Source organism: Lissotriton helveticus, chromosome 5_1 (genome assembly GCF_964261635.1).
Source record: "Lissotriton helveticus chromosome 5_1, aLisHel1.1, whole genome shotgun sequence".
Lineage (NCBI taxonomy): Eukaryota > Metazoa > Chordata > Amphibia > Caudata > Salamandridae > Lissotriton > Lissotriton helveticus.
Genome location: NC_136065.1, coordinates 73,377,468 through 73,397,409, shown reverse-complemented (window position 1 = coordinate 73,397,409; position 19,942 = coordinate 73,377,468). Strand labels below are relative to the sequence as shown.

At 46.3% G+C, this 19,942-nt stretch overlaps 1 protein-coding gene across 5 annotated transcripts in view; it reads right to left on the bottom strand.

Annotated features, from left to right (window-relative positions):
- The window catches only part of LOC144752968 (DELTA-actitoxin-Aas1a-like), a 140,813-nt gene that overhangs the window by 57,474 nt on the left and 63,397 nt on the right, over nt 1-19,942 (bottom strand). For all 5 annotated transcript variants that reach the window (XM_078640776.1, XM_078640775.1, XM_078640778.1 and 2 more), the window contains one exon: nt 18,192-18,305. In XM_078640776.1, the coding sequence (XP_078496902.1) occupies nt 18,192-18,305 (114 nt within the window). The remainder of the gene's footprint in view (nt 1-18,191; nt 18,306-19,942) is intronic.

Sequence of the window (19,942 nt, the reverse complement as noted above, 5' to 3'; positions counted from 1 at the left end):
CAGTTTTATAAATGTACGATTAATTGGCGCAAGCAGGAAATCAAAGAATAGCTGTGGAATGACATGCTTTCGGTCGAGGTCAATAGGGATAGTGCAAGATTCTGGGCTATAGTTAATAAACCCTTTTTTACAGGACTAAATAACACTCCATTAGAATGTGATATTACGGAGGATCAGTGGTACTCCCATTTTAATACTGTTTATGGAGCATCACAAACCGAGATGGTCTCCTCAGCTACTCCTGTTCTAGCCCGGGGCAATACATCATTCATTTTGATAGAAATTGAATTGGAGGCAGCTGTTGCGCAAATGACTAGCAATAAGGCCCCTGGCCCCGATTGTGTCTCTGCAGATTTGTATAAAATAATGCCACAGTTCTGGGCGAAAATCAGAACTAATTTTATAAATATGGCCAGTAAGCACTGATTTCCTCCTCCCTGGTCTCTCTTGACCTTTACACCAGTTTTTAAAAAGGGGCAGAGAGGTGACCCAGGTTGCTACAGATCTATGTCCTTGATTGATTCAGTGGTGGAGATTTTAAGTAGAGTTATTTTAAATAAACTTTCTGATTGGTTGGATGACTCAGGAATTTACACAGATTGTCAATATGGTTTTAGTTATGGAGAAATGCAACAGATCAATGTTTAAACGTGCACCTTTTGGTAGAGAAATATACAGTGTGAAAGAAGGTACGCTGCAGCTGGCCTTTATGGATCTGTTCTCGGCTTTTGACCTAGTAAATAGAACAAAGTTATGGTCAATATTGATGGCTATGGGGATGACCACTGTTTAGTCTATTTTTTAGCAGATATTCATAAGGATCTTTATGCTAGGGTCAGATTCAACCAAAATAGTAAATGCACGAAGCACTTTAAAATTGACACGGGGTTTGTTATGTTATGTTATTGGTATGTTATTTTAATTTGTACAGCGCACATATACTCGGAAGTGTCCCGGCGCTTACGACAAAAATGAAAAAAAATGCACAATTAGCCAATTAAAACAGCAGGGTTTTTAATGTTTTCCTGAACAGCAGAGGATCCTGGATGGCCCACAAGGCTAAGGGCAGCGTATTCCAGGCCAAACAAGCTTTGCGCACAAAGGAATTTTCCCCCAGTCGCTGGCGCTTAAACTTCGGAGTCTGCATCAGCAGCTGAGAAGACAAACGCAACTGTCTCCCTGGTATATAGAAAGCAAATCTCTTCTGCAAATAGATAGGGCAGAGACGGTAAAGGGCACGTTGCACAATTGACAGCATTTTGAATTTCAGGCGAGTTTCGACAGAGTTGTATTTTAGCCCCTTTGCTTTTTTTCCTCCATATAAATAACTTAAATACTCCCTTAGCACCGCCACATTAGATATTCCACGTATAGGGGACAGGGTTATTCCTGCTCTCCTATACGCTGATGATGCGATTCTTTTGGCCTGCACCGCAGCTGGTCTTTTGGATTCCTTTGGATCGTTTATTCATTCCCTGGATCTTATTGCCAATCAAACCAAATTGCATACGATGACAAGGGGGCTGCAGCCCAAAACATCTAAAACTTTTTATTGTGAAGGATTCAAGCTGTCAAGGGTCTCTTCTTTCCCCTATTGGGAGTTTTATTTGATGAAAGAGGTTCCTGGATTCCCCAGTTAAGGGCAAAATGATGTGGAGGTCCACAGCTGCCATTCAAGGTTTTGCTTCCCGGTTGGGAGCAAAGCCTTTTGAAGGCTTGCTCAAAATGTATAGCTCTAAAAGCTCTAAACCCGCAGTTGTACTTCAGCAAGTTGAAAACAAATTTATGAGATACCTCCTGGCAGTCCCCAAATCTACCTCTACTTTTGCTATTCACCAAGAGCTGGGCAGTGGCTTTGTTGAGTATCAAATTGGGATGAGTCCTGGGATTTGCTGGCTAAAGATATGGATTAATACAGAACTGGGACTGAATAGAGAAATCTTTAGGGACTGCTTAGCATTGGACAACATTGGTAAACTCCAACGGATAAAATACGTTAAGTCAATGCTCGGGGCAACCAGAACTCTTTGCTACTCTGGAAAAGATAGAGAACGAGGATGTGGCATGGGTTAGAGCCCAATTCTTAAATATGTTGTCTGTCGAGAGAGAGGCACTGGAGATTGTCAAACCCACGGTGAGAGCACACCTGCTGTTAAAGACAGTCCCACGGATTGCACCATATTTGTTAGACGTTACAAAACCTTTTCATCTATTTCTTCTAATCAAGTTCTGTTTTAATCTTATCCATTGTCCTTTAGCAGATGTACAGGGCTGGAGTAGGGTAAAAGACCTAGGTCCCTGTACATGTAATAATTTTTCTTTGCAGGACACCGTGCACTTTACAATTTTTTGTGAGCATTTGAGCCCCATGATGAGAAAGTTTTAAGACCCATTTTAAAGGGAACGGATTTATGCAAGTTAGACCAGCCCTATTATATCTGCAGTTGTTAAACAATCCATGGGAGATTTTTAATATAGCAAATTTTTTGGTAGCGGCAGTTAGACATAGGAAGAAAGGGTGTTAGATATTTTAAAGTGCTGATTGATTTCATACATCGATATATTTGTTTTTATCGCATGTTTAAAGAACATTTGGTTTTATTGCTATTATTTTATTGTTTCTATGTGGTATATTTTAAGGAATTTAAACTGCACAGATCTGTTTTTTAAACAGCTTTTATGTTGGGGCATGGCCAAGATGGCGGCGGAGTAGGACGTGTTGCTCAGTCCCTCCGGCCCCGAATTTGCACAGCGTTGTATTAAGCCCTGCAAGGTGCCCATCCTAGCCCTGGACGGCGGTGCCTGAGATCCTGGGGTTGTCCGGCGGCGACTGGTGGTGCTTTTGTGGCCATTGGCGCTGTGCACTTCGGGAACCATACGGGCCGCGAGCTGAGCGAACCTTGTGATAGGCGGAGTACGGCGGCCTACAGGGCTGTGAGGTAAACCGAGCCGCCCGCTGTGGCCGTGGAGCTGGGGTGGCCGTGCAGCGGCATCACCGACGATTGCCGGGCGTCCCTGGCTGAGTGCTGTGGAGGCGGCGCCTGCTCGAGCTGTTGTGGTGGGAGCCTGCGGAAGCGGAACGGCGGCCGAGGCTGACGGGAGAAGAGCGAGGCCTCGGAGCTATCGGGCCCCCGCGGAGGTGTTTCCCTGCGTTGCCCCCGTGAGGACGGCCGAGGTGACCAGCAGGTGCAGGGGCCCCAGGGTGCCTGGGAACCGGTCTGCAGTGCGGCGGACGGCGCTGGGGCCTAGAGACCGGCATTGGGCCCTGGAAACTGGCAGTTGACGGGGCGCCCGAGACTGGAGGGCAGCGCGGCAACATCCGAGGCCTGATCCTTGCATCTGAGGCCCAGAGACATGGGGGAAGGGCACCTGGAGTCGTGGTAGGGCCCCCTCCCCGCCCCTCGCCCAGCTTCAGTTGATACCTGGTGGCACACGGAGGGTCAGCGGGCCCTGCATATCCTTGCCATCTCCCGCCTATACGAGACACCCTTTCCCGCCTGGCGGTGTTGCACCTTACTTACTGGCGGCGATTGGGGCCCTGCATACCCTTGCCACTTTCCGCCTATGCGAGACGCCCTTTACCGCCTGGCGGTGTTGCGCCCTACCTACTGGCAGCGCTTTGGGACGGTAAACAGTCAAAATATCGAGTCCAAAATATCGATTGGACATAATATCGAGTTTTAAATATAGATTGGACAAAATATCGAATGGACAGAATATAGACAGCAAAAATATCGTTTTTAAGGTAAGTAATGAAGTAATGTAATATCGAATGTTAAAAATATAGAAAGTTAAAATATCGAAGTATATAATATAGGTTATTAAAATTATCGAATTTCTAATAATATCGAATTTTTTATAGTGTTTTTTATGTTATTATATGTGTGAACAGTGTGTATTTATGTTATAATTAATTTTAAAATAATGAATTGTGTGTTTTTTAATTTTTGCGTAATTTAATTCTGTAGCGGGTTGTGGGTTTATAGGGGAATAGGGTGGGAAGTAATTTAATTATAATTAATTAAATATGTAAATGTATTTATTGGTATTAGTTTTTAATTAATTGTTATTTAATTTATATTTGGTAATTAATTAAATTTTAATTGGCAATTAATTTTAATTAATTGATTAATTGCTAATTATGTTAATTTTAATAATTTATTTTCTGTAGCGGGTTGTGGGTTTATAGGGGAATTGGGTGGGAAGTAATTTTATTATAATTAATTAAATATGTAAAAATAATTATTGGTATTTATTTAGAATTAACTGTTAATTAAGTTTTTATGTGTAATTAATAAAATTTTAATTGCCAAATAATGTAATTTAATTGAATAATTGCTAATTATGTTAATTTTACTAATCTATTTTCTGTAGCGGGTTGTGGGTTTATAGGGGAATAGGGTGGGAAGTAATTTATTTATAATTAATTAAATAATTAAATTAATTTAATTGTATTTAATTTGAATTAATTGTTAATTAATTTTTAATTGTTAAACAATTATTTGTTAATTTGTAATTAATTTGTATTAATAGGTAACTAATTGTGATAATTAATGTTAATTAGCAATTTTAATAGGTTAATTATTATATTATATTAAATTGGTAATCACTTTTAATTAATTTTTTATAGATATTATTATTATTTTTTAAATAATATATGAAGTATTTATTTTCCCTACTGTTGCACTCTCGGGAGTGGGAATAGTAATTTTAACCCCTATGCTATCCAACGCTTTCCCTACTGTTGAACTATTTGGAGTGGGAATAGTAATTTTTACCCCTGCGCTATCCAACGCTTTCCCTACTGTTGTACTCTTTGGAGTGGGAATAGTAATTTTTACCCCTACGCTATCCAACGCTGTCCCTACTGTTGCACCCACTGGAGTGGGAATAGTAATTTTTACCCCTACGCTATCCAACGCTTTCCCTACTGTTGCACCCACTGGAGTGGGAATAGTAATTTTAACCCCTACGCTATCCAACGCTTTCCCTACTGTTGCACTCTTTGGAGTGGGAATAGTAATTTTTACACCTACGCTATCCAATGCTTTCTCTACTGTTGCACTCACTGGAGTGGGAATAGTAATTTTTACCCCTACGCTATCCAACGCTTTCCCTACTGTTGCACTCACTGGAGTGGGAATAGTAATTTTTACCCCTACGCTATCCAACGCTTTCCCTACTGTTGCACCCACTGGAGTGGGAATAGTAATATTTACCTCTACGCTATCCAACGCTTTCCCTACTGTTGCACTCATTGGAGTTGGAATAGTAATTTTAACCCCTACGCTATCCAACGCTTTCCCTACTGTTGCACCCACTGGAGTGGGAATAGTAATTTTTACCCCTACGCTATCCATCGCTTTCCCTACTGTTCCACTCTTTGGAGTGGGAATAGTAATTTTAACCCCTACGCTATGCAACGCTTTCCCTACTGTTGCACTATTTGGAGTGGGAATAGTATTTTTTACCCCTACGCTATCCAACGCTTTCCCTACTGTTCCACTCTTTGGAGTGGGAATAGTAATTTTTACCCCTACGCTATCCAACGCTTTCCCTACTGTTGCACCCACTGGATGGGGAATAGTAATTTTTACCCCTACGCTATCCATCGCTTTCCCTACTGTTGCACCCACTGGAGTGGTAATAGTAATTTTAACCCCTACGTTATCCAACGCTTTCCCTACTGTTGTACTCTTTGGAGTGGGAGTAGTAATTTTTATCCCTACGCTATCCAACGCTTTCCCTACTGTTGCACTCTCTTGAGTGGGAATAGTAATTGTTACACTTACGCTATTGTACGGTAATAATATTGGATATTATTTAATTATTTTATGTTACTATATATATATGTTTTAACAAATATGATGTAAAAATGTATTTTTATAACTTTCATTAATTATTTAATTATTATAAGTTAATTTAAGCATTTTAATTATATTTTAGTAATTATTTTTTAATATTAATTTAATTTAACATTGTTTTTAATAAAGTCGATATTTTTATAAACTATATTTTAGTAAACGATATTTTTAACTCGATATTTTTGTACTTGCCTGTTTGTAGATACAAACTCGATATTCTGTCTGAAGATATTTTGTCAACGATATTCTTGATAGTCGATATTATGTCCCTCGATATTATGTCAGTGATCCCTTTGGGACAGGCCCGGCTGTGTAAGGTACCTGGCGGGGAATTAGCCTGGAGTTCGGGGGCGGTGAGGAGCCCTAGCACTATTTCCAGCGGAATGGGGAGCCTAAATGAGGGTCGGTGGGCCCACTAGTCACCCCTGCAACCGGTTCTGCATGGACTGCGGTGCTGAAGGGAGGCCGCCTGACTAACTAGTAGATCGGTTCGCAGGTCGGCGGTCAGCACAAAAGGTCGATGGGCGTTAGGTGCTACGGAGTGCGACTGGTCTGGAGGCGCGCCGTGCGGCCTGGATTTGCGTGAGTTGTTATGTTATGTTATGTTATGTTATGTTAATTGAATTTTTGAGCGCACAGCTGCCCCAGCAAAGGGGCGTCCCGGCGCTATATCTGACAAAGGTAACATAACTAGCAACACAGAAAGAGAGGGGGGTAATTAATAAGGCAGAGGAAAAAAATAAGTTTTAACAGCTTTCCTGAAGGACAAAAGGTCTTCTAAAGACCGAATGTAAAGAGGGAGTGCGTTCCACAGCTTGGAGGCCAGAACCGTAAATGATCGGCCACCCAGTCTACATTTTTGGAAACGAGGAACAAGTGCCAAATTTTGGCCGGCAGAGCGAAGGCTGCGCGAAGGGGTGTACAAAGTCAGAAGGTGCTGAAGGATGGTGGGAGTGTCAGTTTTAAGAATTTTAAAAGCAAAGCAAAGGGTTTTAAACTCTATGCGTCTAATTACAGGCAGCCAATGCAATTTGTAGATTGTGCTACGGGCTGAGCAGAAGCGCGGCAAGCCCACTAAGAGTGCCTGTCCTTGCTGCCTGGGGGCCTTAGTGGGCCTACAATCTGAAGAGATACCGGGGTGGCCTGGTGGGCGCAGCACGGCCCTGGTCCTTGCACTGGCGCCAAACGCGGGGGTGGATGGAAGCGGTTGATGGGGAGTAGCGCCGCCACGCCATTCGCTGTGGGTGGACTGAAACTGGCGCTCCCTCTATCCCTGACCTGCCTGTGAGTTCTCTTGAGGGACACGATGGTGGTGAACCGGATTAAGTAAGAGAAACTGCCAAAGGAGAGCACTCAGAAAGTCGCTCTTCAGCCTGCCTCGCCGTCCGTTGACAAGTCCCCGCGGAGGGATGACACTGAAGCGCCTGCGACCAAAGCTTTTATGTTGAAATTATTTGCTGCCATTAAAGAGGACATAACAGAACTGCGTTCCCAGCTGGCGTCTGACCTGAGGGAGATGCGGCGGGACGTGGATGGTGTGGGGGAACGAGTTGCAACACTTGAGGAGCATGATCTAGGAACGGCGGACGACATCCATCAGCTACAACAGGACGTAATACGCCTTACAGAACAGAATCTGGACTTGCAAGCTCATACTGAGGACTTAGAGAATAGATCTAGGCGAAATAACATCCGGATTAGGGCGGTCCCCTGGAAAGGCGAGGGTGCGGACCTGCGAGAATATGTTGAGGCCCTCTCCCGACATATCTTGGATGAGGATGACCTGCAGGAGCTTCAAATGGACCGAGTGCACCGTGTGGGCCTGCCCAGGGGTCCCAAGGCCCCTCCGCCAGATATTTTCGTGTGTGTGCACGATTTTCAGCTCAAAGAAAGGATCATCCGGAAAGCACGCGCTCTTGTTCCTTTTCAGTTTCGCGATCACCATCCCCTGTTGTTTCAGGACCTGGCGGCCTCCACGTTGGTCAAGTTGAGAGACTTCAAGCCTGTCACTAACTATCTCAGAGAGCAAGGTGTTCCCTACTCATGGGGGCATATCTTCAGGCTTATTTTCAAATGGAAGGCCAAGTTGATTCAAGTCAGGTCTCTGGAAGCGGTCCTCGATATCTTGTGTTGAGATCGGCCCCCTACCCCGCACGAGACCGGTGGCTCACCCAGCAGACGACGGCGGCATTCCACAGAATGGCAGAGGGTTGGCAAGCCGGTGGATGTGGCGACAAAACCTGACCTGTCAGTAAGTCTGCGGGAGAGAGGAGCGGCTGTGGCTTCTGTGGCGTTGGTGATGGATGCTCCAGGGGGCTCGTGAGACGCAAATCCTTCACTTGGCCCTAAGGGGGCCAATAGCCGGCACCGGAGGAGACTGCTCACAGAATCCAGTTGGGTGGTATGTTCATGTCCTTATGTTGGGAGGTGTCCTGTATCAGGAACTGGGTGCATGGTGGGTGGGTGCCACGTTCCCTTGCTGTTGGGGCCTGTCTGACGGACTATCGTTCACTTCTTTTGCTTACATTATTGGAGCTCGTGTTGCTGGTTTTTTTTTATTTTTGGGGGATGTTGGGGGTAGGGAGGTCTGGGAGGGGTGGGGGGCTCCGCATCAGCTATGGGGGTTCTGAGTAGACCGCTGAATGTCCTACATCCACGTGCAGGAAGTCTGATGGGGATTCTTTGGAGGCTTGTAATGTATTTGTCATGTAATGTTGGTCTGGCTATAGTACTGGGGGTTATCGCTGCGCCTTTGATGTATGACAGGGGACTAGGACTTTGAAGGTGGTGAGTCTCAATGTTAGGAGACTCAATAATCAGGTGAAGCGTGCTGCGAACCTGTCCCTTTTAGAGGGCACGGATGGTGATGTGTGCCTCTAACAAGAAACGCATCTCCTTGCTAAGGATGTACGGCGCATGCGAGATAAGCGTTTCCCCCTGCAGCTTTGGTCCGCTGGCCCAAATAAGAAAAATTGGGTTGCGTGTCCGTATGCATTGTAAAGTACTGTCCCAAGTAGTTGACATCAGAGGGAGGTTCCTGGCTGAGCGGGTGCAGTGGGGGGGGACAACCTTTACGATAGGGTCCATTCATGCCCCTAATGTCCAACAAGAAGCCTTCCTGTGTTCAGCCCTTGCTCAGGTGCTTGCGTCCCCAGATGTGCTGGTGTTGGTGGGTGGTGACCTCAATCTTGTAATGGAGGGAGGCATAGATAGGTCAGAGCAGCGATCCCGTCAAACAGGCGCTTGGTCACAGGATGGGAAGCAGTGGCTCTGGGAGGGGGGACTGCATGATGTGTGGCGCGCCCAGCATCCCCAAGAACACGATTACACTTACTACTCTGCTGCTCACAAGACCTATGTGCGCCTCGATCACTTCTTAGCCTCATCCTCCTTTTTACCCCATCTGTCTACTGCAGAAATTACACCGCGCTCCCTCTCCAATCATGCGCTCATTTCCGTGGAAATATCGCTTAATGGTGCTTGGCCGCCCTCGGCTGGCTGGCGCCTCCGAGATACCATGCTCCACTCTGATTCCATAGTGGCAAAGCTGCGAGGCACTATTACTCACTATCTGGAGAAAAATAGGGTGGAGGACACCGCTTGCCTCGATCTGGGAAGCGCTCAAATTGGTGGTGAGGGGCCTGGAGGCAATTCATAAGAGGACGGGGGCACCCCGGGTATGGAGAGAGCTTGAAACGAAAAGGCGTATGCTCAAACATCTTGACCTTGACAGGGCGGCACATGCGTTACTGCGCTTACGGCACAAGTTCTTTCTTAGGGGGGATAAAGGGGGTAAGATGCTCGCTCAAAGGCTTCGAGCGCGAACACAGGCACACACAATTCACGCAATCAAGGATCGTCGGTCACAGACTCACACCGCGGACGCTGACATACTAGACACCTTCCGTCACTTTTATCAATCACTCTACCAGAAGGAGGGAACTGCTCTGGAGAGCATACAGGAGTATCTTGCATCCTCGGGTATTACACCTTTGTATCGAGACTCGGCTGAGACGTTGGATGCGGAGATACGAGTTGAGGAAGTTATTTCGGCTATTGCACGGCTGAAACTGGCTAAATCGCCCGGACTGGACGGGTTCTCAGCTATATTTTACAAAACATACTGCAAGGAGCTGGCTCCTCTCCTGACTTGCCTTTTTTAATTTTTCCTGGACACCAGGGTGGTCACTCCCTCCATGACTGAAACGGCCATAACGGTCATCCCCAAGCCTGGGAAGGACCCCATGGAATGCTGCTCTTATAGGCCGATCTCACTCCTCAACATTGACGCCAAATTATTTGCAGGGGTGTTGGCTGCAAGGCTCAGCCCTTTGATGGATGGAGTGATTGACCCTGACCAGGCGGGGTTTATACCAACTAGACAGGGGGGTGATAATACTAAGAGGCTGCTCCACCTGCTGGGCTCAGTACACCTCTCCGGGTCGCAAGCCTTCTTGCTTTCTATCGATGCGGAGAAAGCATTCCACCGCGTTGACGGGGGCTACATGTTCGAGGTACTACTGGCCTTTGGGATAGGCGACAATTTCCGGAGGTGGATTCAGTGCCTCTATGCGGCTCCTACAGCTGTGGTGCGGGTAAATGGGTGTCGGTTCAGCGCTTACCTATCACTAGGGGAACGGGGCAGGGATGCCCCATATCCCAGCTGCTCTTTGCGCTCTATATGGAGCCTTTTGCCCAGTGCGTTCGCTCCTATGCCGATATTTCGGGTCTCCGGTTCGGGCGGATGTCCATAAAGTCAGTCTGTATGGGGACAACGTCATTTTGGCTCTAACTAACCCACACCCCTCTCTGCAGTGTCTATCTGCAGAACTTTTGGCATTTCAAAATGCAGCAGGATTTAAAGTCAATTTTTCCAAATCACAAATTCTCAATATCTCGGTCCCAGACTCCGATGTGGCGGACCTGCAGTGGGACTTCCCTTTTCAGTGGCTCCGATCGGATATCACGTATCTGGGTGTACGGCTGGCCCCGACCCTCTCTAAGACACTCTCCCTAAATTATTTGATTCTGGCCGAACAGATCGCTAAGACCTTGGCGGACTGGTCCCGCCTTAAGTTGGCATGGTTCGGGTGGCTGGCCACTATCAAAATGACGATGCTGCCCCGCATTCTTTATCTTTTCCAGATGCTGCCTCTGAGCCCACCGCCGGGCATGTTGCATAGACTTCAAGGCCTCCTCAACAAGTTCTTATGGAATCATAAGAGGCCACGATTTGCCTTTACTGTGACAACTACTCCGAAGGCCGCGGGGGGCTGGGTTTTCCGTTACTTGTTGCTTACTTTCAGGAATCCTGTCTTCGGTACATAGTCGAGTGGAATAGGCCCCTGTCCAGTAAACACTGGAACTCTATGGACCAGTCGGTGGCTGGATGTAATATTTGGCGGGACCTCTGGTTGCCACGCAAACATAGAGCGTGGGGGTTGAACTCTTCTCCGGTGACTTTGCAGACACTCAAAGCTTGGGATCAGTTGGCGTTGTGCAAGGGATGGACGTCCTTCCCTTCTCCGATGACACCCATAGTGGATAATCCTGACTTTCCGAAGGCCGTGCATCACCGATCTTCCATCGCTGGCGAGAGGAGGGATGTAAGCGGGTGGGCACGCTCTTCGACCTGGACGGGCTAATTCCATTTCACACTACTTGGAGTACTTTCAGTTGCACAAGGAGGACGCGTTCTATCATGCGCAAGTCGACCATAGGTGACCCAACCAGCCAATGTAGCACTCATGTCGTGACCCCTCACAGCTTTTGAACGTTGGCTGGTGTGAAAGAAGGATGACCGGAGCCTTATATCGGAGCTTTACGCGATGATTTTGCGCTGCCCGCGGAAACAAGGTACCAAAGCGCAGGTCCTCTGTGAGGTAGAGTTAGGGCGCCCACTGACGCCCAAATAATGGTAGCATGTGTTCTATAGGGCGCACCACACGATATCTAACACTGCTGGGACCGAATCGGCTTATAAAACTGCAACATATTGGTATTACACACCCGCGCGCATTCAGATGTGGGACAAAGCGAAGTCAGGCCTCTGCTGGAGGGGTTGCGGGATGGCTGGGACTTTGATCCATTTGCTGTGGCGGTGCCCAAAACTGGAGGCCTACTGGGCTGCGGTCCTTGATGAGCTAGATTCCGCTTTTCAGATTACACTTCCACGGCTCCCAGAACATACGCTGCTAGGGTTACCACATTCCAAATTTTTTCCTCTGCATCTCTTAGGGGCAGACAGATTGCATTTGCTTTGCTAGCGGCGTGACAGGTCCTGTTGGCTCAGTGGGGTTCCCCGGTGATACTGACTTCCGAGACTGGATTCAACGATTGTGGCATGCCCTTGTCATGGAGCGTCGTTCCTTGGGTATGGATGGAAAGGGCTCGGTGTATGCTATGCTATGGGGTCCTTTTCTGCGACTCCTGTCCAAAGATTTACGGGAAGTGACATGCCCGAAGTACCTGCAAATCTTACAACTTATTCCACTGGAACCTGTGGGTGCCACGCCGGGCCCTTGAATGACAATGCATGCGGTTGGACTGGTTGGTAGGATCACTAGGAAATTTAGGACGTAGAAGAGCTGATGCTGAGCGGGGTGGGTCTGGGAGGCGGGAGGGGGGGTTTCGGTTGGGGGAGGGGTTAGGGGGAGGAGGGAGTGTTTCCTTTTTGCTTATTTATTTGCTGTTTTCCTTACAAAATGGTGGCTTTGTTACAGGTGTGGCGGTTGAGCCTTTCATTCACGCGGGGTCGACCTCCGGGGTGTAGACCCAAACGCTGTGTCCCTGATTTGTGTATCTGCCCTGCCGGCAGTTTGATGTAGGCTGCTGGGCTGTGTTCTTTGATGTCTTGCCCCTTAATAAAAATGATTGATTCTAAACAGCTTTTATGTATTGTTCACTGTGGTGTACGTTTATGGCTTTGGTTAGCTGAATAAAGTGGTTTGACTGACTGACTGACAAGTCCCTGCTCTGTGGGAGGAACAGAAGAGAGAAAGAAGGGACAAAGAGGCAGGACTGACCACTAGCAAGCAGGGATTTTTGAAGGATACTGTCATAGACAAATGAAATGCAATTTCAAGAAAGAGAATGTACTTGATGCCACAGACCGATTACAGCAGGTCTCGGAGAGACAGCTGCGCTGTCTAGCTCGCCCTAAAAACAGCAGTGGAGTTAAGTTGCTCTGTGGCCATGTGCAGTGATGGGATGGAATTGGAAGTTCAGCCAAGACTCATCAGAAGAGGGGGTTCCTGATGCCAGCAATGGAAATGCCCTCTATTTTAACTTTGTAAGTAGTAGCCTTTCAAAACTTTAATAAAATAATTAAAAAGTGCGAGTCCAATAGCTTCACAACTTTGCACACCCAATCATTTGATAGGAGCAATTGTAAATCAGGCAACTTTAAACTACCAATATTTAGAATTTTGATCGCCTCCTAGATGGTCAATACCTACTCATGTGATTCATAGATAGTACCTGAGACAAGCCTTACTACAGTTTCAACCCACTTCATCCCCTAACAGCTGCCTTGAAGTTCACAGAATTGCACTATGGCATTCACTTAGCTCCCAACTTGTTTTTGCACTGGGATATATGCTAGTGGAGAAGACATCTCCAATTCCAGAAATATGGTGATCATTAAGGGCTTCATTTTTGTGATGATAATAGAATGTTAGCATTCTAGTAGTTCCTTGGAGCTCTGTGGCGAAGTTGGTGTAGAACACTGGGGTATAGACTGGCAGGATGGAGCTTCTGCTGCTGTTGGAGTTCACGTTCACTCAGTATGTCAGGCTTTTTCTCCCCATACATAAGGAAGATATTTGAAGAAAATGTGTGCTAGTTTCAGTTTTCTTAAGAAGTAACCATGCTGCCCATGAAATGTTTACCGGCCCCCAAGAGATGGATCGATTACAATCTCGGGTAAACTTTTCTTCAACCACTGTGCTGTGAAAACCCACTTCGGATCATGTGTACCCTACCCTGGTGGTGTAGACTCTGATGAAACCAAACCCTGTGATTAGTATGCTACATACAACCATGGCCCCTAGTCTTTCAATCATGCTGGGATCTTTGTTTATAGTAAATTATCCATCCAGCAACAACTGCCCAGAATGCTGAAAAGCAATGTCTATGTCATCCGCATTGGACTATTTGTAACCACATTGGACTATATGTAAGAAAGAAGTAATAATGCTCGGATCATGTTGCCTAATACTGTGCAATCCCAGATTTAAAACTACTGCCAGCAATAGATCTAAGAACCTTTTGTAGAGGTTTGGGCTGAACACAATCCTGCAAAGCATGTAGTTGCAGCAGGCATCAGTGAAGAGAGGGCCCAAGCAGCTGCAATTTTCAAGCTTCATTCTTAGCCAGTGTGATGGCAGAAACCCTGCTAAGAATGGGATTTGGTGAAGATCTAAAAACTGTGCCTAGGAACCAGGATTGGGGTGCAGCTAAGCTGTGGAATATGCTTTGACAGTCTCCCTACTATTCCTGCTAATAAATTAGACACCATATGTTGTCCTGCTCTCCCAATCCCCCAAATAATATTGCCAAAGGTATTGCGTTTTACATCTGGTAACATATTCGTGGATCATAGTGCTGAGATGTGTGTAACTCAGGCTAGAGAAAGAAAGAGGAGAGCGGGAAAGAACAAAACAGAGGGAAAACGTTTTGAGAGAGAGAGATAGAGAAAAGATGAGAGAGGTATTTTGAAAAAAGAGAACAAAAAAAAAAAGGAGAAGGAGCGATACAGGGAAAGAAGATGAGAGGTAAAAGACAGAAGATAAAGACAAAGGGACTATGAGAAGATGATAAAAAAACAAGAAAGGGAGATATAACAGGAGAAGGGAAGAAAAGGTGGCAGAAAAATTGGGTCATTGACAGCAAAAGGTAGAGTGATACTGAGAGAAAGAGAATCTCACGGAGAAGAGGCCACACAAAGAGAGAAAGAATGGGAGAGAGGCAAGCAGGGGCATAGAAGACGCAAGCTAGATTCTACTGCAGGGAAGGGCAGTAGTAGAAAATAAGAAGATAAAGGCAAGCACACAACGTGCACGTGCCTGCTCGCTCCCAGGGAAATACTCCATGGGAGTGAACTTGCGAGAAAAGGTGGGACATGTGCTCACCAGTAGCCATATGAAGGCTACAATTTTTAAAGAACTCAAAGGAAAGCCAATCGAAAGTGTGGTAGGAGTCAGACCCTGCAAACTACAGATAACAGCTCGCCTACAGCGCAAGCGCCTACAGCGCGGTCACAAAGCACTCCACAATGCCAGACCAGCATACCTTAACAAACGGTTCACCTTCTACACCCCGACCCGCCAGCTTTGCTCCGCTAACTTCGCCCTCGCCATCGTCCCACGCATCCGCTGAACGAACACTGGCGGCAGATCATTCTCCCACCTCGCCACCAAGACATGGAACACCCTCCCCATTTACCTGCTTCAGACCCAGAACCTGCTGACTTTCAGGAGTCTCCTGAAGAACTATCTGGTCGATCAGTAGCTGCAACATGTTATGTTATATGTTATAAACTGTTTTTGTAACGCGCTCAATTACTACCGGAGTATCCTGGCGCGGTATACCGCTGGGGAACCCGTCCTGGCTTTCCCTGTGGGATGGTCCCTACTGGGAGTCCCCAAGGTGAAGCCAGGCATCCCCGGCATTGATGGGGCCGTTGTGGAGATTAGGCAAGCTAATGCCCAGAGTTGCCGAGTGGGACCCCTGGTTAGAGTAGGCACCGAGGCGAGAATTATCGAGTCCGCTGACCCTGATCCACGACCCTGCCGCGTCGGGAATTGAACCCTGGTCCCGGGCCGACTCCTGCTTCCGGGTCTGCCGCCTCTAACCAGTGAGCCACACCACTACCCTCCCCCTCCCTCTCCAGCACCTTGAGACCCTCACGGGTGAGTAGCGCGCTCTACAAATGTTTGATTGATTGATTGATTTAGGCTCAACCTAACACAGCGCAAGCGCTGTTTAGGCTCGACCTAAAAAAGAAAGAAAAGAAAGCTTGTTTTTTTAAAGGAAGTCTGCAAGAACAAACTCGCAACAGTTTCGAGGGATGCCACTTTCCCAGAGATAGATACCGGACACCACAGCAGTGGAACCATCGGCATGGGCAGTGTCAGGGGCCACTCACCCCACATGCTTGACACAACCGTCTTGATTCTGCCTGAAATCACGCAACCCACAGGCGGCGGACAGTACGTAATTTCCTCTGCATTCCAAATTCCATAATTCCGCATGTCGCTTTCTTCCCATTTCTTCCCATTTGCGTCTGTCTGTACCCCACAAATCACAGCAATGCCTATAAGCAAACATCCACTTTGCGTGGTAAAACAAATTTCATCACAGGGAAATGATGATGATTTGGAGGCAGGCAAATAAATAAGAATCTTAACTGTAAAATCAACAATCTCTCTCTCCAATTGTTCAGCAGTCTCGTGATGACCAGCATTTTATCAGCTAGGCAGACTGGTTCCCGCTCAGGCACAATCTCTTGTACGAATAGCCTTAGTTGCCCTATTTGCACAATAAAGGAACCAAAAAATAAATAAATTGGGCTGTGCTCAGAGTGGGTGTGAAAGCCTGAAAGCCCATCTTTCAGAAGGAGTGAAAAACAAGGAGCATGAAAGACCGCTTTCGTTTCTGTTGCTGTAAAGAGGGTGAGGGGAGAGGATGTGGCCTAACGGCCAGAGCTGCTGACTTTGAAGCTGGGGAACATGGTTTGAGCCTCAGCGTCAGCTGAACATAGGTGATTCTGGGAAAATCACTTAATCTCCCTGTACCCACCAAAGTGTCCTTGTGTAACGTAACTGGTGCTCATGTGAAGCACTCAAATACCTTTGGATCGAGATCACGCTATATAAAAATACAACAAAAAAACAACGCCTGACCTGCAATAGCCAGATGGGAGAAGGGAAGAGAGGCCATCACACGCTGTACTGTGTGATGGCCAATTAAAATGTTCTCAGAGTAAAATCGCCAGAAAGAGAACTAAACACACAAAGGAGAGACTTTTACAGAAATGCACCAATAAGAAGCCAGCATTTCTGAATGCCACAGATAGTAACCAATGGCAATCAGTGGGTTTGCCAAACCTCACAGGAGAGATATAACAGGTCGATCAAAGCTTGACCTAAAAAGGAAGGTTTAGGCCTGTTTTTGGCCAGGTTGACTTGGCAGTTGAATATGGCACACACAGGCTGCAATGGCAGATCTGAGACATGTCCTCGAAGGCTACTTAAGTGAGTAGCAAAATCAGTAATGCTGGCCACTAGTAGCATTTAAGTTACAGGCCGTTGATACCAGTAGTATTATGTACTAGAGATGTATAAGTAAATTAAATATGCCAATTAGGTGTAAGCCAATTTTACCACCTTTTCGGTAGAGAGCAGAATCACTTAAGCACTGGTTAGCAGTGGTAAAGAGTGCAAAGTTCTAAAACCAACCAAAACAAGTTCAGCAAAAAGGAGGGAGGAAGACAGGAGGTTTGGGGCAAAACTATGGCAATGATGTCAGGTCTAACAGACAATAATGAAACTGGCAATTTTTCCTTCTGGATCGAGGACTGTGACTGATTGGTTACGCTGTAGCATCAGCTTTGGTATTTACATATTATAATGCATTGGCAACTGAACACCATCATCTCACAACGATTATGTGTGACAAATGACTACAATTAATGATTCGTGAAGCATACATTTGGTGTTCCCGTGGCTGCACAGATGTGCTGCAGCTTGGGTGATGTGATGTCTTTCCAACCTTTCCCACAATCCTTGCCTCTTTTCTACGCAGCATTTGATTTGTGTAGAGTTTGTATAGACATTGTGAAGAGAGGTCTTCTTAGATGTTGTCTCGTGGATAGATGCTGACCCTAGAGGGCTATTCCGGGCTCAGATATTTTCTGCTGAGAGATCCCCTTTCCATCTCTAACAGACACTAATTGTCTCATGGATACATGCTGACCCTAGAGAATACCCTGGCTTAGATATTATCTTCTGAGAGATACCTCTTGCTTCTCCGAGACAAGCACTGCAAGTCTCATGGATACAAGCTGAGTCTACAGAGGTGCCTGGTTTAGTTATTCTCTGCTGAAAGACAACTTTTGGTTCTCTAAGACAGACACTGCCTGTCTCATGGATAGATGCTGCATCTAGAGAGATATCCTGGGAGAGCTACTGTCCACAGAGACACCATAAATGATGAGGGACATTTCAGAGGGAGATATTTTAGGACTTTAGTACAGCCGCTGTTGCTCCTGAATAGGTTTGACGTGTGCATCTTTTCATCATCAAATGGTTTGAAGACAGGACTTACCGTTTGCTTTCTAATGATAATCCTGAGTTGTTAGTAACTTCGACGAGCACACATCTCCCACTGTCCGCAGCGAGCCTGAGAATGACTGCTTCGGCAGACTCTCTGTTGTCCATCCTGTAAGAGAGCACAGAGGTTAGTCCACCCACCAGTGAAGATTCCTGAGAAGAGGGTAGGTTTACACATCACAACACTCACTCCAGCCCGTCCATCCTTCATCCTGACAGCACCAACACCCTCTCTGGAGACCAGCAGTAACAGAGGAAGCATGGCAAGGAGAGAACACTGCTCTTCACAATAGTCTAGATATCTTTTCAGTGAACAATCCATGGCAAATTGATAATAACACTGATATTTGCCACGTGAAGACAGATGGAAAGTGGATTGCCAGTACAATAAAAGTGTGCTTGAAGGCCATTTACAGACAGAAGACCCCAGATGCAGGGACAATGCACTTTCCCAGAAATATAATTGTTTGGTGAAGGGTTTAGAATTGGGGCAGGAAGGAGTGGCGCTCAAGCAAGTACTCAATGGAGTTTAAGATGTGATGAATAAATATGGTGCCACAAGGTCAGGGGAAAACAAACCCTAGAAAAACAACCCCTGCGAATATGTGGGTTAGGACCCACACTGTGAAATTAGAACCAAGTCCTGTGCACAGGTTTTCAAAATGTAGTGTTAAAACCATTCTTCAAAGTACTTTCGTTCAGAAATGATGAAGGTCGACATCAGGGATATAATAAAGAAGATTCTTCTATATTATGTGGAGTGGTGGGGCTCACTGGTTAGAGGCGGCAGAGCCGGAAGCAGAGAACGGCCCGGGACCAGGGTTCAATTCCCGACGCGGCAGGTTCGTGGACCAGGGTCAGCAGACTCGACAATTGTCACCTCGGTGCCTACTGAACGGCCCGGGACCAGGGTTCAATTCCCGACGCGGCAGGTTCGTGGACCAGGGTCAGCAGACTCGACAATTGTCACCTCGTGCCTACTCTAACCAGGGATCACACTCGGCAACTCTGGGCATTAAGCTTGCCTCATCTCTACAACGGCCCCCCACAGACGCCGGGGATGCCTGGTTTCACCTTGGAGATACCCAGAAGGAACCATCTCACAGGGAAAGCCAGGACGGGTTCCCCAGCAGTCTTCAGCGCCGGGACACTTACGGGCAGCTGTGCGCTGTACAAGTCCAACACATTTACATATTAAGTCATGAGGGTCCATACAGAAAGAAAGCCAGCCAACACGTGTTTTGTCACTCAGGAGTGAAATAGGTTTGTGTGTACGCCACTGACCTCTTTGAATGACTTTGTATTGCTTTCATTACCATATGATATTGATTGAACTAGTTGTGTTTTTGATCGGCTATTACCTACTTTCTTGTGTGCTCGTTGAGCAGTCCCTTTAGCTGAAACATGTTCCAACCGATGTTAGCATTCTAGGTAGCATGTTTGAAAATGGTTCTTTCCCCTTAGTCATGGGATACGCTGGCAATACTTTCTGTAGATAACCTAGGCTACTTGCTTTAGATATATAATTATTATTGTTTTCCTTCTACTTAGTTAGTAAAATTGTTTTATTAGTCTTTAATATTTTGAGAAATACGCTCTTTTGACTTCCTAGGAAACTCATTTTGGCAAATGATTATGAATGTTCTTCTTAATAATTATGACTGCCCAAATCACTTGTCACGGGACGTTCCTCCTTTGTTTTCTACGGTGAAGTCGCGGTTTATGCTTGTGTAACGACCTAGTGGT